Raw genomic sequence first — 16,663 nt, forward strand, 5'->3', positions numbered from 1 at the left:
CTGTATTTTATATTATGGTTTTATACTGTTGTTTTATACTTTGAATGGTTTTAATTTTTGTGAACCGCCCAGAGAGCTCCGGCTATTGGGCGGTATAGAAATGTAATAAATAAATAAATAAATAAATACTCAGATTTGCTTCTTGCCTTTAAAGACATCCCCCGGTACCTCTCTTTCATTTGGGTGCTCATTATAAACCAGGGATGGCCGGGGTGGCAATTGCTCCAGCTAACCATTCATTACGGGACATTCACTCTGTTTCTAGACGCTTTCCCCAATAATCCAACAGCCACCTTACCTTGAGGAAAATCTTCGTCTTGCCAATCTGCCAATCATCGTGTTTGCCCAGTACAGCTTCAGCGATGCGCTGGCATGTTCCACGCAGGTCTCCCTACAAGAAATGGGCTGGTGAGATTTTCCTGTTCGCAGTCATCACAGCTACCCTGTCCTTGATTTGTTAGCTGTCTCCGCATGCAAACTCTCCCCAAAGTCCCTGTCATGTGAGAATTCACTAAGTCCGTGTTTTGGAAGGAACTACTGCTCCATAGTCAAACATACGTTTTGTATGCAGAAGGTCATAGGTTCAAACCCAGTTCAAAGGATCCTAGAATCATAGAATAGCAGAGTTGGAAGGGGCCTACAAGGCCATCGAGTCCAACCCCCTGCTCAATGCAGGAATCCACCTTAAAGCAGCCCTGACAGATGGTTGTCCAGCTGCTTCTTGAAGGCCTCTAGTGTGGGAGAGCCCACCACCACCCTAGGTCACTGGTTCCATTGTTGTACTTCTCTAACACTCAGGACGTTTTTCCTGATGTCCAGCCGGAATCTGGCTTCCTTTAACTTGAGCCCGTTATTCTGTGTCCTGCACGCTGGGAGGATCGAGAAGAGATCCTGGCCTTCCCCTGTGTGACAACCTTTTAAATATTTGAAGAGTGCTCTCATGTCTCCCCTCAGTCTTCTCGTCTCCATGCTAAACATGCCCAGTTCTTTCAGTCTCTCTTGATCCTCACAACAACAACCCTGTGAGGTAGGTTGGGCTAAGAGTCTGCAACTGACCCAAAGTCACCCAGTGGGCTTCCATGGCTGATTGGGGACTAGGACCCAGATCTCCCGACTCCCAGTCTGACACCTTAGCCACTACACCATTTTGGCGTACAGCAGTTGTGGATGCTTCCAGACCACCCGCTGAGCTATCTAGGGGGTCATGCATCCCAGGTCATGCAGGCGAGTGGAAGCAGCACAGCCATGAACATCTACTGCTCCCAGGCCCGGGTGAAACCATCCATCCCTACACCATGCCATTTCCCCTCCCACCTGGTTTTCACCCCATCCATCAGTCGGTATTCCATGGCCACTGAGCATACCCAGTCTTCATTGGGCTATTTTTGGGGTTCCACGTCCTTAGGGCTTTTTCCGAAAGATTTTTTTGTATTTCTGAAAACCTTCGAGTTCCTGAAGGCATCTGACTTCTCCCTCCTGAGTGCTGGGGCAGCACTGTTTTGGCCACCTAGTTAATGGCACTCACCCCCTGAACGTCAGAAATGGACGAACGATACCACTACAGAGTTGAGGGGTGTTATTTAAAGTGGGTAATGAATAATTATACCTGTTTGTATGCTGGTTTCACCCCTGGCATGAGTACTCGGTACCTGTCCACAAACTCTACAAAAGTGTAGCGGATGGGGTAACCAGCCCTACGGATCCGGATGGTCTCCATCATCCCGGAGTACCTCAGCTGGCGGACACAGAGTTCCCGGTCGAACAACTGCAGAGAGAAAAGTGGAACATGTCAACAATTTCACTGTTTGGATATTGAATTGGTGAAGTTCTACATGTTTTATTTTTAAAAAAAATCTTACAATTAAAAGAAAATAAAAAGAACTGGGGATGAATGTCACACAGAACAATTCCTACGTAAGAGGTGGATGTGAAGAAGAGGAACATACAGAGAACGGAAGGAGACGCATTTCTTAATACACTGTCTCCACATGCTAATATACAGATTGCAGCTCAACATAAGGAGAAACGTCTTGATGGTAAGGGCAGTTTGACAACGGAACCAATGGCCTAGATGGGTGGTGGGCTCTCCCTCACTGGAGGTTTTCAAGGCATATGTTGGAGATGCTCTAGTTTTGGTTTCCTTCTCCCTCATCATGGAGTCATCGCATGAATTTAATGGGTGCAAGATTCAGAACAGAAAAAAGGAATCATAGAATCATAGAATAGCAGAGCTGGAAGGGGCCTACAAGGCCATCGAGTCCAACCCCCTGCTCAATGCAGGAATCCACCCTAAAGCATCCCTGACAGATGGTTGTTCAGCTGCCTCTTGAAGGCCTCTAGTGTGGGAGAGACCACAACCTCCCTAGGTAACTGGTTCCACTGTTGTACTGCTCTAACAGTCAGGAAGTTTTTCCTGATGTCCAGCTGGACTCTGGCTTCCTGTAACTTGAGCCCGTTATTCCGTGTCCTGCATTCTGGGAGGATCGAGAAGAGATCCTGGCCCTCCTCTGTGTGACAACCTTTTAAGTATTTGAAGAGTGCTATCATGTCTCCCCTCAATCTTCTCTTCTCCAAGCTAAACATGCCCAGTTCTTTCAGTCTCTCTTCATGGGGCTTTGTTTCCAGACCCCTGATCATCCTGGTTGCCCTCCTCTGAACATGCTCCAGCTTGTCTGCATCCTTCTTGAATTGTGGAGCCCAGAACTGTGCTGTGGGAAGTCCTTCTTCCCACAGCACAAAGTGATGGCCACCAATTTTATTTATATATTTACAATATTTCTATACCGCTCCCTATCCAAAGAATTCTGAGGAGCGAGCAAATAGAATAAAAGAATAAATACACCATTAAAATTTTTATTTTGGATGAACAGGGTTCAGATAAAACCATGCCCGGTCATTCAAGGAAAGCTTCCTGGAACAACAGTGTTTTCAAGAGGCACCAAAAACAATACAATATTGGTGCCTGCCTGATCTCCAAAGGCAGGGAGTTCCAAAGAAAAAGGGGCCACCACACTAAAGGCTCTTCTGGTGGACTCCAGTCGGACCATAGGTCCATGCGGAACCACAAGGAACATGCCTTTGGATGACCTCAGGGACCGGGCAGGTTGGTGAAGGAGAAGACACTCTCTCAGGTATCCTGGTCCCAGCTATGTTTACGTCTTTGTAAACTAGTACTAGAACCTTAAACCTGGCCCACTAGCGAATATGCAGCCAATTTGGATGGCTAAAGGGGACTGGACAAAGTCATGGAGGAGAAGGCTATCAATGGCTACTAGTCCTGATGGCTATATGCTACCTCCAGGATCAGAGGCAGTATGGTGCCAAACATGAGCGGGAGGGTGCTATCATGTGAGCTTGCCCTCATTTCCTACCTGTGAGCTTCCCACAGGCATCTGACTGTCCACTGTGTGTACAGAATGTTGGACAAGATAGGCCTTTGGTCTGATCCAGTGTGCCTCTTCTTATGTCCTACAAGGCCCCCTCCAAATCTATGGGCATGTCTAGACCTACCGGGTGTAGAGGGATGGAGGGGGGAGGATGTCGCAATACGGTCATTGTGAGATCTCCCCCTCTGTCTACACGCAGTGCACGACGTCCAAGAAGGAAAAGGACGTCGTGCCCGCCATTTTCTTTGTGTTTTTTTAATCGAGAAAGAGCGCAGAAGCGCTCTTACGAAATGTAAGTTTTCTGTGTTTTTTTAAACGCTCCTCCCACCCCACCCCTGATGGGCACAGAGCTCCTGAGGAAATCCACGCCCTGTGCCCAGCTCCTCATGAAGAGCTGGGACAAACCGTGACGCCCAGCCACACGTCCCGTGTTCTCAGGACGAGTCCGGGACCACGGGAAAAACCGGAATTAAACTGTAGGGCCATATCCTGGGGCACGTGGACGAACAGGGGTGATCCCGGGGTGATCCCCAGGACATTGCCCTGTCTAGCCATGCTCTAAAGCCTGCAACGGGGACTGCATCAGTGTCTCCACTGGCTACTATCTGCTCTTAAACAAGCTGTCCAACTCATCAATGCCAAAAACAATTTGTCCCAGGAAGATTCCCTTACTAATAACACAGACACCTGGATAAAAACAAAATCTGCTTCCTTTGTATCTACAAAACATGATGCTCCTGTACTTTTTTTTAAAAAAAGGTTTAACAGTAAATGTAATATAATAACAGGCAATGCTCTTTCCCGTCTTTTTTTGGGGGTTTCCTGAAATTCTGTTTCCTGCCACTATCAGCCCTTGCTCCTTTTTGACCTCAGGCGGAGACATCATCTCTCAGAACAAATGTTTTTCTTTTACTGTCTACTAACACGGCCAATTTCCTATTTTAGTACTATTGCTTTTCTTTATTTGCTCTGCATTTTTAACGTTTTAAGTACTTTGGTCATAATATCCAACAATGGGGAAAGGAATGCACAAGGTATTATAACCCATGGATACCTTCCAAACGGGGGAATATTCTATTCCTGAGCAAAAACTATGTGAGCAAGGAATGACCCTACTAACAGCTACTCAGCCATTTTTACGCTTCCCTGGAATGGATTGTGGAATCCATTTTGCCTCCCATAATCCACTCTGGAATTTGGGCCAAGGACATTGGCATGCACAAGGGGTGTGCCGGGTGTGCCCAGGCACACCCTAATGTCTCAAGCAATAAGTGGGAATTGAGGGGGTCATTGAATGGGGATCCAGACGCAGTGGGAATGGCCCTCTGACTGCCCTCTGGCTGCTGAGTTTCATCAGTGCCTACAGTGTTTAATAAATGAATGAATAAAAATAATGTCCTTCATGATTGATATTCAATAAATGTTCGCCTTTAAAAAATATTCCCTGGGTGCACACCCTAATGAAATGTGCTGTGCAAGCTTATGGTTGAGAAGAATGGATTCAACCTACCCGTCAAGAAAAATATTACAGAGCAGAACCAAGTGGTTCCTACTCATTCTCAATGTAAAAGGAATGTAGCCTTATCTATGTGTCTTATTTTCTTGATCTGTGAATTTCTTGATCTGGAGAAAAGAAGATTAAGAACCAATATGGAATTTGAACTCATGTCTGGAGATCCATTCACAGGACCACACTGGTCTCTCATGGACAACCGAGATCTCAGTCAATCCTGCTGGTCTCTTCTCAGTCCATGTCAGGTTCACACATATTCCTCCATACGTCCACTCTGTCCCATTTCCGCAACAACGTGCGATATTTTTTTTCTTAAAACAGGGTGACCCTATGAAAAGGAGGACAGGGCTCCTGTATCTTTAAAAGTTGTATTGTTGTTTATTCGTTCAGTCGCTTCCGACTCTTCGTGACTTCATGGACCAGCCCACGCCAGAGCTTTCTGTTGGCTGTCGCCACCCCTAGCTCCCTCAAGGTCAGGGAATTTCAGCAGGTGTCATTGGTATGCATGCAGCACCTGGTGAAATTCCCTCTGCATCACAACAGTTAAAGTTGCAGGAACCCTGCTCTCTTTCGTATCTGGTCACTAGAGAGGGCAGGGCTCCTTCAGTTTTAACTGTTGTGATGAAGAGGGAATTTCTCCAGGTTCTGCATACATACCAATGACGCCTTGCTTAAATTCCCTTTTCTATACAACTGTTAAAGATACAGGAGCCCTGTCCTCCTTTCCATATGGTCACCCTACTTAAAACGACATGGAAGCATTTAACAATGGGTGAAAAGTTAAGGAACGCCTCAATCTCTAAAGCGAAACAATGGCAAAACACTCACACCCCAATGGAGGTTCAAAATGAATCTTCCTTCGTTCCTTCTGAGTGTGACAGCGACGGGAGTTAGCCGCAATGGGAAAGAGTACTCACATGGCACCAGATTGATTCCAAGGCATCGCCGCAAGATCTAGAGACTGCCTCTGTTTTTAAAAAAACCCACTTTTGCCGGAAGAAGGAACATTCAACATGCCGCTTACCATGGGCTTCTTGTACTCGTTGGGTTTGATGCAACGGACAAAGAAAGGCTGACAGACACTGAGGGTTCTCATCAACAGCTCCAGAGAACGCTTGAACTGGCTGCTGAGAGTCGGGGAACGCTTCCTGGTCTCTGCCCCCTGGAAAAAGACCGGCACTGTGACGGATCAGGGTCAGGAAATGAAAAGATAACACAAAAAGCCACAGAGTATTTCCCACCCGAGCGGAGTTGTAAAGAACGCCCTCTACATAGGAAGCCGCTTTATAGATCAAGCCAGGCTGTTTGTCCTTCTAGTCCATCTGCTCCTTGATCTTTCTAACCTGGGATTGAGGCTGGGACCTTCCCGGTATGTGGATTTGAGGTCTGATGGCACTCTTCAATTTGTGCTGTCTGGGGTAAGGGGTGTTATCATAGAATCATAGCATCATAGAATAGCAGAGTTGGAAGGGGCCTACAAGGCCATCGAGTCCAACCCCCTGCTCAATGCAAGAATCCACCCTAAAGCATCCCTGACAGATGGTTGTCCATCTGCCTCTTGAAGGCCTCTAGTGTGGGAGAAGCCACAAACTCAGCAGGCAACTGATTCCATTGTCGTACTGCTCTAACAGTCAGGAAGTTTTTCCTGATGTCCAGCTGATGTCCAGCTTATTACGGTGGGTGGGTGGGTGGTGGTCCTGGAGTTTCATCCTTGACCAAACAGTGGCAGCAGCTGAACCACCCATTATGACATGATTGTCTAATTTTATGAATCCCACTAAGGACCCGCTTTGGACTGACACTAAGGGCATGTCTACACCAGCCATTGATTCCGGGATCATCCCGGGATCATCCCTGTGCATGCAAATGCCACACAGGTGATACTGGGAGCTGGTCGGGACGATCCCTCCATTTTCCTGGGATTATTATTATTATTATTATTATTATTATTATTATTATTATTATTTATTTATTTATTTATATAGCACCATTAATGTACATGGTGCTGTACAGAGTAAAACAATAAATAGCAAGACCCTGCCGCATAGGCTTACATTCTAATAAAATCATAATAAAGCAATAAGGAGGGTAAGAGAATGGACCTAATCCTTAGGTGTAGAAAGGGCCTACGTTCCTGCTTATGTCTCAACACAAACGTTAGGTTCAACAGACAGTACCCTCAGGCTGGTGGCTCCGATGTCAGTGGGGTGATAAATCCGCTCCGGGTTTCAGTCAGAACCAGTCAGAACAGGGCTATCCAAGGTGTTGGATAGCTTTGCCAGGATCTTCCTTTGGCCCCGCCCATTTTGCCTTCAGCCCCGCCCACCACTGGAATGCGGTCCCTAATAGCTTCTCTGAAATTGAACTCTATCCTCAGGCTGAAAGAGGTCTAGACACCGCCGTTATAGAAGACGATGTATATTAATTCCAGAGTAGCAGCCACGTTTTCCTGCAGGCGTAGAACTCCTGCAATTTTGCAGCTTCCTGTCTTGCTGGCTGAAGGATTTGTCTTTTATAAATCATATGCCACATGCACAGGCCTGGGACTGTGGGCAGGAATGCCCCAAGGATATCCTTCGTCACAGCAGACCAATGTGTTCCGCGCAAGTTTTTGGCATTGCTGCTGAAACAGCCCAACTCACACCAGGCAAGCATAAAGGGACGAGTTATCTTTATGTAGGATAGCCACTTATTTTATTATTTCCCCCCAAAGAGGAAATGCATCACCAAACAAAACGGGGCCAGAGTGGACTGAGATTTGCGTGAAATTTGATAGGTTAATTTATTTCTAGAGATGCAAAAGTTAGAAAATGATGCTATAACTTATAAAGGGAAATACATTACATCTAGGCATGTTGCAGGTGTCTGGTTAGTCCGGAAATCTAGTGGGTAGCCCGCCCCCATCCGGATCCTTGGCCCTGGATCACTGAGCCATGGGACACTTCCACTTGTCAAATGCTGCACAGTCCATTTGCGCCCGTAGCTACCCCCTTCTCCCTGCAAGCTGGCTGCGAGTTGGCATTTTTGGTAAAATCTGGGTTCCCAAAGTGCGCAGATCTGATCTTGCACACAAGGTCATGCTCCTGGTGGTTCCACATAGACCCATCCTCTGATTGGAGTCCACCAGGGGAAGAGCCTTCAGCGTGGTGGCCCCCCTCCTGTGGAGTTCCCTGCCTCTGGAGGTCAGTAAGGCACCAACTTTGTATTCCTTTTGGCGCCTCCTGAAAACATCACTATTCCAGGAAGCCTTTCCTTAATGACCACCCACAGTTCATGGTTCACTTTTCATTTTGCTTCTTTTAAAAATCTATTTTAAAGTGTTTTATTTTGTTTTTATTTTATTTTATCTTGTACACCACTCTGAAATTTTGAATGGGGGAGCAGTATATGAATATTATAAATAAATAAATAAATAAATAGCCATTTCCGCAAGATAAGAGTTGTAAAAGGGGCCCTTTATTAGATCTGTGCACTTTGGGGAGTCCAGCTTTTATAGAAAATGTTGGCTCACAGAGAGAAGTGCGCGGCTGCAGGAGGTCACGGATCTTGTGTGACCCAGCTTGCACAGGGAGATTGTGCACCCACCGCTCCGGACCCAGGTGAGTCCGTGCATCCATAGCGGAAAAGACTGTGACGAGGCAACCAGGGTGCTATCCAGGTGCTAAGTGTGGATGTATCCCTTCTTGCTGTTCTTTATCTTTAACCTAGACTTGGACTGGGCAGTCCTCCAAATAGATGACACCTTCAAATCAAGGACTACCTTCTGTAAAGTAGGACACCTACGTGTGCTAGCAGAATGTTAGAACAGCTGTGTCCCTTCTCAGTGAAAGAGCAGGATAATAAGAATAAATAAATAACCTCCTTTGCTTTTACATTAACATATGCTTTGAAAATAATTCCAGGTTTTCAGAAGAATATACATTTCACAGATAGGAAGCCTCATGCTGCATTGCAGGGTCTCAGAGGGCAAAAGGGCCATTAAATCAGATGTCCCATTATAAGACAGAATCTCCCTTCAAGATAAGGCCACATAATCCAGACAAAATTCTAACTTTACTATTCCAATTACTCCGTAACTGGCCATGCCTCCAGAACACTCAAGCAAGTCAGCCAAGCTACATTTTAAAGAAATGGCATAAATCTCCCAAGATAACTAACCAATCTGAGCTGGGATTTAAATTCCCTTTCCAGTTCCATATAAGTAGCTAGAATCCCTGAGAAAAAACCATTCAATACGTTTTCCCAAATAAAATGCTACTGGATGTTACATTAAGCATCCTGCCTCTTGCTGTGCCTGTCCCAAATGCCCACAGGAAGAAACTATATAATAAAACAGCCCATCGCTGCCAGCTGGACATATAATAAGAAATAAGGAGTGGGTGTTTTTCGACTTGTAGAGCTGTCTATGTATACCAAGGGTGGGGAATCGTTTGATGGTTACCTGGCTATTGTGCAGTTTTCCCCCATTCTAAAAAGTTGAAATGCCTGTCCTAAGATTAGGGCGTCTTTACATTAAGGGGAAATCACGTTGCTTACCCGGGGCGTTTGTGCTTCCTGCTTTTTGGCACAATTGTTATGGGTTTAATTACATGGACGGAGAGGGGTGACAATGTGGTTTGAATACTTCCCCTCAGTTCAGTTCCATTAAGACAGCGCCGTCTAGCAGCCGAAGATCCCACTTCCCCCACCCATCCCAGATGTTACCCTTTAGAAGTGGTTCTTTTCATGATGGACTTTCCAAGGGATGCCACAGGGGACGTCCTGGTCATTCACAAGTCACGATGTCATTTAAAAGACCCACAAACTTTCATGAGTGGCCAATCACGAGCGTGCAATACATTGCTCATTTAGAGGAGCCCTGAGTTACTAGCAGGAAGAAAAGTAAGCTAAAACATGGTGGCTCTGCCCACCATTGGAATGTGGACCAAAAGAGCTTCTCCAAAATTGAATTCAGGCCTTGGCCTAAAAGAGGTTTCCCATCACACCTCTTGAAGAATAGCTGGACATAAGATGAGGGTTCTCCCCACCCCCTGGAAAAGAGTGTCTGTGTTTTTCAGTGTTTGCCTCTTCTGAACTGTTTGGATGGGATTGTTCATTAGTAAATGCTGTACTAAAATTCTGCAAGTTCAATTTTTTAAATTAAAAAGTATTGCTAGTTTTCTGGAGTCTATAGGATAAATGGGTGTGTGGTGGGGACATAGGCTTCAGCTGACTTCAGGGAGTGTGAGGTCTCAGGCCGCCTGAGGACAAAGAGAAGAGGTACTGCCGCTGCATCACGCTTCACCCTGCTTCATGGGTGGGCTGGCCCTGTTTACAATCTCCCTCGCTCCTGGTTCCTCCTCTTGCACTGGGAACTCTTTCAGGAACAGATGCTGCACCTACCATCTTTTTTCTAAACTAGGGTTGTGAAGACCTTACACGACTTGGGACCACAATACCTGACAGAACGCCGCTCCCGACATGAACCTACCCCGTAAGCTACGCTCAACATCTAAGGTCCTTCTCCGTCTGCTGACTCTGAGGGAAGCTCAGAGGATGGCAACAAGGGAGAGGGCCTTTTCAGTGGTGGCCCCCCAATTATGGAATGATCTCCCCGACAAGGCTTGCCTGGTGCCAACATTGTTATCTTTTTGTGCCAAGTCAAGCCTTTTCTCTTCTCCCTGGCATTTAACAGCATATGCTGGGGTGTTTTTTTTAACGCTCCCCAGAATAGTTGTTTTAAATGGATATTGTCTGTTTTTATGCTTTTTATGCTTTTAAATTTTGTATATTTGTTTTTAATGTTCACTGTTTTAATCTTTGTAAACCGCCCAGAGAGCTTTGGCGGTGTGGTGTTATATACATGCAATAAATAAATAAATAAAATAATAATAAAAACAGTGGGGTTGGGGGGATGAGAAAAAACTGGAATTTCCTCTGCCCCCCCCCAAAATGTATTTTATTCCAAGAACATATTTCTGTCCTTGGGGAGAAAAGAGGGGACTTCACATTTCTATTCTAAACTAACCCCCCCCCAATATTTTAGCCTATAATCCAGGCATGGGGAACACATGGTCCTATAGATGTTTTTGAACTGCAACCTCTATCAGCCCCAGGCCATGGTAAGTTGTGATGGGAATTGCAATCCAACAATATCTAAAGGATCAGGCGCACTCCGTCTCTGCTTTAAGCCATAGGGAAAGTGCTCCGACACCTGTGGGAAGGCTTTGCTTTCCCCCTTTCTTCACCTTTTCCTGCAGGATGTAGCGGTTCCATTCATCCCTAGCAAACACAGAAAATAGCCTTGCTTCTCTGAGACACGCCCTCCGCGCATCCGCACCCGAGCCTGTCCTCTCGCGCGTGATCTGCTGCAAATGATGCAAGGAGAGCAGTGAGCCAGCTACAAAGGGCGGAAGCGAACATGCCACAGAAAAGGAATTCTTTGACTTATTTTACCTTCAGAATGGGCGCTGGCGACTGGCCAAAAGTACTGGACGCATAGCCACAGAGAAACTACAGGGGAGCAAAGGCAAAAAAAAAAAAGAGAGAGAGAGAGACACAGAAAATAGAGAAGAGAGAAGAAAAAAAAAAAGGTGAAAAAGAAGAACGACCATGCGGGGTGCTCCAAACTGTTACTAACACGTGGGTGGTTTGCGGGCGCTTTCAATTCAAATGGTGAAGGTTGCTTCAGGAGAGGCAGTGTGGTGCAGTGGTTAGAGTGTGGGACTGGGGAGACCTGGGTTCTAGTCCCCACTCGGCCACGGGAGCTCGCTGGGTGACTTTGGAGCAGTCACTGACTCTCAGCCTAACCTACCTCACAGGGTTGTTGTTGTGAGGATAAAATGGGAGACGAGGAGGATTATGAACGTTGCCTTCAGTTCCTTGCAAGAGGAAAAAGGTGGGATAAAATAATAATAATAATAATAGTGCGGTTCCACTGCTTGATGTATGGGTTGCATTTTTTCAGTGGCACGGTGCAATTTGGAGTTTTACGCAACTCCAAGAGCCCTCTTGTTCATGTGGGCTGGCTGCCCACGAAACCTTTCAGCGCCTCCTGAAAACGTCATTATTCCAGGAAGCCTTTCCTTAATAACCAGCCACGGTTCACTGTACAGTTTGCTTCTTTTAAAATCTATTTTTGAAGTGTTTTATTTTGTTTTTATTTTATTTTATCTTGTATACTGCTTTGAAATTTTCAATGGGGAGAAAATATAAATAGTGGAAATAAATAAATAAATAAAAAATAAGATTCCCAACGCACTGCCCATGGGGGGCATCCAGGGGGCATCCAGGCCCCTTAACCTTTTCTGTGGCCCAACCGCAACACTGCCCATTCTGTGGTCATAGAAGTTGGAAGGGGCCTATAAGGCCATCCAGTCCACCACCCCCCGCTCAATGAAGGAATCCACCCTAAAGCATCCCTGTCAGATGGTTGTCCAGCTGCCTCTTGAAGGCCTCTAGTGTGGGTGAGCCCACAACCTCCCTAGGTAACTGGTTCCATTGTCGTACTGCTCTAACAGTCAGGAAGTTTTTCCTGATGTCCAGCTGGAATCTGGCTTCCTTTAACTTGAGCCCGTTATTCCGTGTCCTGCACTCTGGGAGGATCGAGAAGAGATCCTGGCCCTCCTCTGTGTGACAACCTTTTAAGTATTTGAAGAGGGCTCTCATGTCTCCCCTCAATCTTCTCTTCTCCAGGCTGAACCTGCCCAGTTCTTTCAGTCTCTCTTCATAGGGCTTTGTTTCCAGACCCTTGATCATCCTGGTTGCCCTCCTCTGAACATGCTCCAGCTTGTCTGTGTCCCTGTAACCACACCTGGATCTCACCAGGGGCTACGCTCCTGTCCCCACTGCTGATGTGGCACCACGTATGCCACAGAATATGCTACAGACTATGCCACCGAACTCCAGCAGCACAGCAGCAGGGGGAGAAGCACAGCATTGCAGTTTGCTGCTGAAATTCAGCAGAGAGCTGAGCACAAAAGGGAGCGCTTTAAAGCAAAAGGTTCGCTGCTGCGGCACCATAAAATTTCGGCAGCTGCAAATTCAGTCAACGCACACGAAAATGTGGATGGGACAAATTTCTCACCCATCCCTTCTCTCTTTTGATCTAGCTGCACTGACTGTAGAAAGGTGCGTGGCCATGGTAACCTTCGCCAAGATGGGATGTCGGGGCACGGTATTACAGTGGCTCCAGTCCTTCGTTACTTCTTGCAGGATTCTGTGATGGGATCAGGGGCCTAGAGTGCCTCTCACCCACTCCAGGTGCTGAGCTGTGTGTATAACCGCTTCTCTCAGGCAAGGATCTGACCTTGGCATTCCAGGCTGTGCTTACTTGATTACTGCAAAGGTATCCTATATGGGGCTACCTCATATTAGAACAGGACTGGGTAAATCTGGGAGATCCAGGGGGTGATGCTTCTGCTGTTAAGCTAAATGAACACTGTCAAGTTCCGCAGCAGTTTGCAGACTGTACACTAACTGATGCCTTAAGGCAGCCTTCCTCAACCTGGGGCGCTCCAGATGTGTTGGACTACAACTCCCAGAATGCCCCAGCCAGGCTGGGGCATTCTGGAAGATGCAGTCCAACACATCTGGAGCGCCCCAGGTTGAGGAAGGCTGCCTTAAGGGGTCATGTGTGAACGTGGACACGCATGTGTGCTAGGCCTAGGATGTGTTCACTACCACCGCTTACCCTACCAGCGCTCCACAGATATTTAACTTGGCGTGTCTTGAAGCGAAAGGCCACGAATGGCTACTTTTAGCGCATCCCTATACTCGCTAGCAAAATTTTAGCACGGCTTCGTGCCCCCCCCCGCCACCCAGAGGAAACACGCTGTGGGAAAGATGGGATGTAGAATTAAAAAGGCCCCCCACTCAAATGGTTGCCAAGTAACCACTCTTTTGCTTGCTTCCTTTGCCCCTCCTCTTCCCCAAGAAATCAGGACATTTTTTGGTGGAAGAATGAACCTAGGATCCAGGTGTCATTTTGGTGTGTGTGTGTGTGTGTGTGTGTGAGTTCTAGAAGCTTTCTAAGGGCCTTGCTAGACCTACCTGCAAATCCGGTGGTGAGGAGGGGCCAGCCCGTGCTAGAAGTAGCGCGGGCTGTCGCTCCTTTCCACACGTCTGACGCGACGGGGTAAAGGAAAGCCCTGTCGCGTCGGCCATTTTATCTTCGTTTTAAAGGGGACGGATACGCATGAGCACTTGTGCGCTTAGGTAAGTCTTTTATTTTTTAAAAAATAGTTCTCCCCCTTCCCCCTGCCCTGATCTTCCCCCCATCTCCCCATGGCTCCATTTCCCCCCCATCCCCCATGGCTCCGTTTTCCCCCTCATCCCCCCTTGCTCCGTTTCCCCCCCATCCCCCATGGCTCCGTTTCCCCCCCATCCCCCATGGCTCCGTTTCCCCCCCATCCCCCATGGCTTCGTTTTCCCCCTCATCCCCCATGGCTCCGTTTCCCCCCGATCTCCCCACCCTGCCCTGATGGTCGCAGTGGTAGCCGGGAAAAGCGGCGGACCAGTCTACACGCCCATGGTCTCAGGCTCAGCCTGAGGTCGTGGGAAATACTGGGCCAAAAGTGATGCTGGTTATCCAGGGCCAAGGAAGAGTTACCCCTGCCTGGGCCCAGGATCCCGTGAGTCATCTGGATGCACAGGGTCGAGCCCGGGGCTCGCACCGGGCTTACCCATGGTCTAGCAAAGGCCTTAGTAGAGGGGTGAGAGAAAGTGCCTTGTTGTCACTAGGCATTCTTTCTCTTTTGAGTGATGGAGTGACCTGGGCCAGGTCTACACCAAGCAGGATATGAAAGACATTTGAAAGCAGTCTATGGAATGTGTCAATGGGCCCCAACAGTTGTCAGTGCACTTCAAAACCATTTTAAAACAGTAACCATTTTATAACGAGACAGGGCCTTTTCGGTGGTGGCCCCCAGACTATGGAACGATCTCCCTGACGAGGTTCGCCTGGCACCAACGCTGCTCTCTTTCCGGCGCCAGGTTAAGACTTTCCTCTTTGCCCAGGCATATGGCGGCACATCTTAATCACTCACATGTTTTGTTTTTTAATGATTATTAATGCTTTTTGTGTGTATCTTCTGTGTTTTAGAATTTTAAATTTTGTATACTCATTTTAATCTTAATTTTAGAATTTCTGTAAATCGCCCAGAGAGCCCTGGCTATGGGAGCGGTATATAAGTGCAATAAAATAAATAAATAAATAAATAATGTAGATCCTGCTCTGGAAAAGTAACAGCCCCAACCAAAACACACCTGCTGTTTTGTATATCCCAGCTCCTACAAGCAAATTCACTCTTCCCTGCCTCTCACTAGGGATGTCCCTTGCTGGGAAATCCAATTCCTTTTTGGTTCAATGGAATTCTGCGTTGTGTACGACTCAACTTGCCAGCCAAGTTGCAGGCTTTTCCCTGAACTGTGGGAACTTTTTTGTGTATTTTACTTTGGAAGGTTCTGCAATTTGCGTAAGTTCTGGCTGAATTTGCGCACATTTGGCCAGAATTGGTGTAATTCCCGCAAATTTGGCTCTACAAAAACAAATTGCAAAATTCCCAGGAAATCCGCAAACTGACCCGACTCACTGAAGATCAAGTCAGGGGCCACAGCGGGAACCGAAATGAGGTCTGGGGTGGGAGTGGAGGATGGGCAAGGAAAACACGTCAAACTCCAACCCGCAAACGCATTTCTCCGACATCCCTGCCTCTCACTAACTTCAGCTTGGATTTTGGCCCTTGGATGCTTCAGCCCAACTTACAACGGGGGCCCCAAGCCGAGCATTAACAAAACAAAACCAAAGCGCCTCTCTTTCAAGAGAAATTCCAATGATGGCAGAATGATGGCAGAATCTCAACACAAGTAACATATTTATTATAAACCAGAAGGGATGGGTTCCTTTTTAAAAAGGAGGAGCAGGGGAAAGTTGTGTTTTATTTAAAAATAAGGGGGTCCACTGAGTATAACATTTCTACTAGCATTTTGGCCTTAGCTAGACCTAAGGTTTATCCCGGGGTCGTCCCAGGGTCGTCCCTGCCTGCTCCCGGTATATCCTGTGTGTCTATTTACATAGAATCATAGAATCATAGAATAGCAGAGTTGGAAGGGGCCTACAAGGCCATCGAGTCCAACCCCCTGCTCAATGCAGGAATCCACCTTAAAGCATCCCTGACACATGGTTGTCCAGCTGCCTCTTGAATGACTCTAGTGTGGGAGAGCCCACAACCTCCCTAGGTAACTGATTCCATTGTCATACTGCTCTAACAGTCAGGAAGTTTTCCTGATGTCCAGCTGGAATCGGGCTTCCTTTAACTTGAGCCCGTTATTCCATGTCCTGCACTCTGGGAGGATCGAGAAGAGATCCTGGCCCTCCTCTGTGTGACAACCTTTGAAGAGTGCTATCATGTCTCCCCTCAATCTTCTCTTCTCCAGGCGGAACATGCCCAGTTCTTTCAGTCTCTCTTCATAGGGCTTTGTTTCCAGACCCCTGATCATCCTGGTTGCCCTCCTCTGAACACGCTCCAGCTTGTCTGCGTCAAGTATAGTGCTGCTCTGTTATACTTGGAGTATCTCTACATTAAATAAAAAACCCACACTCTTACCAAAGATTTTCTTTTTTGGGTCTTTTTGCATTCATTACAGGCTTCTTTAGATGGCGAGCAACAAGAAGCCATGATTTGTAATTGAAAACTTTCCCTCTGGCCAATGTTGCATAAAGTTAAATGAAGTAACGCCATCTAGCGGCAGAATTAATCCTGCAATTATTTTAAATACTCCATCA

General features: G+C 46.9%; 1 protein-coding gene across 1 annotated transcript in view; it reads right to left on the reverse strand.

Annotated features, from left to right (window-relative positions):
• Positions 1 to 16,663, reverse strand: part of MYO7A (myosin VIIA) — a 146,783-nt gene that overhangs the window by 86,332 nt on the left and 43,788 nt on the right. Inside the window, exons 15-17 of the mRNA XM_063127222.1 lie at positions 5,924 to 6,061; positions 1,607 to 1,765; positions 299 to 391 (exon numbers count right to left, since the gene is read on the reverse strand). Of these exons, the coding sequence (XP_062983292.1) occupies positions 299 to 391; positions 1,607 to 1,765; positions 5,924 to 6,061 (390 nt within the window). The remainder of the gene's footprint in view (positions 1 to 298; positions 392 to 1,606; positions 1,766 to 5,923; positions 6,062 to 16,663) is intronic.

Source organism: Elgaria multicarinata, chromosome 5 (assembly GCF_023053635.1).
Source record: "Elgaria multicarinata webbii isolate HBS135686 ecotype San Diego chromosome 5, rElgMul1.1.pri, whole genome shotgun sequence".
NCBI lineage: Eukaryota > Metazoa > Chordata > Lepidosauria > Squamata > Anguidae > Elgaria > Elgaria multicarinata.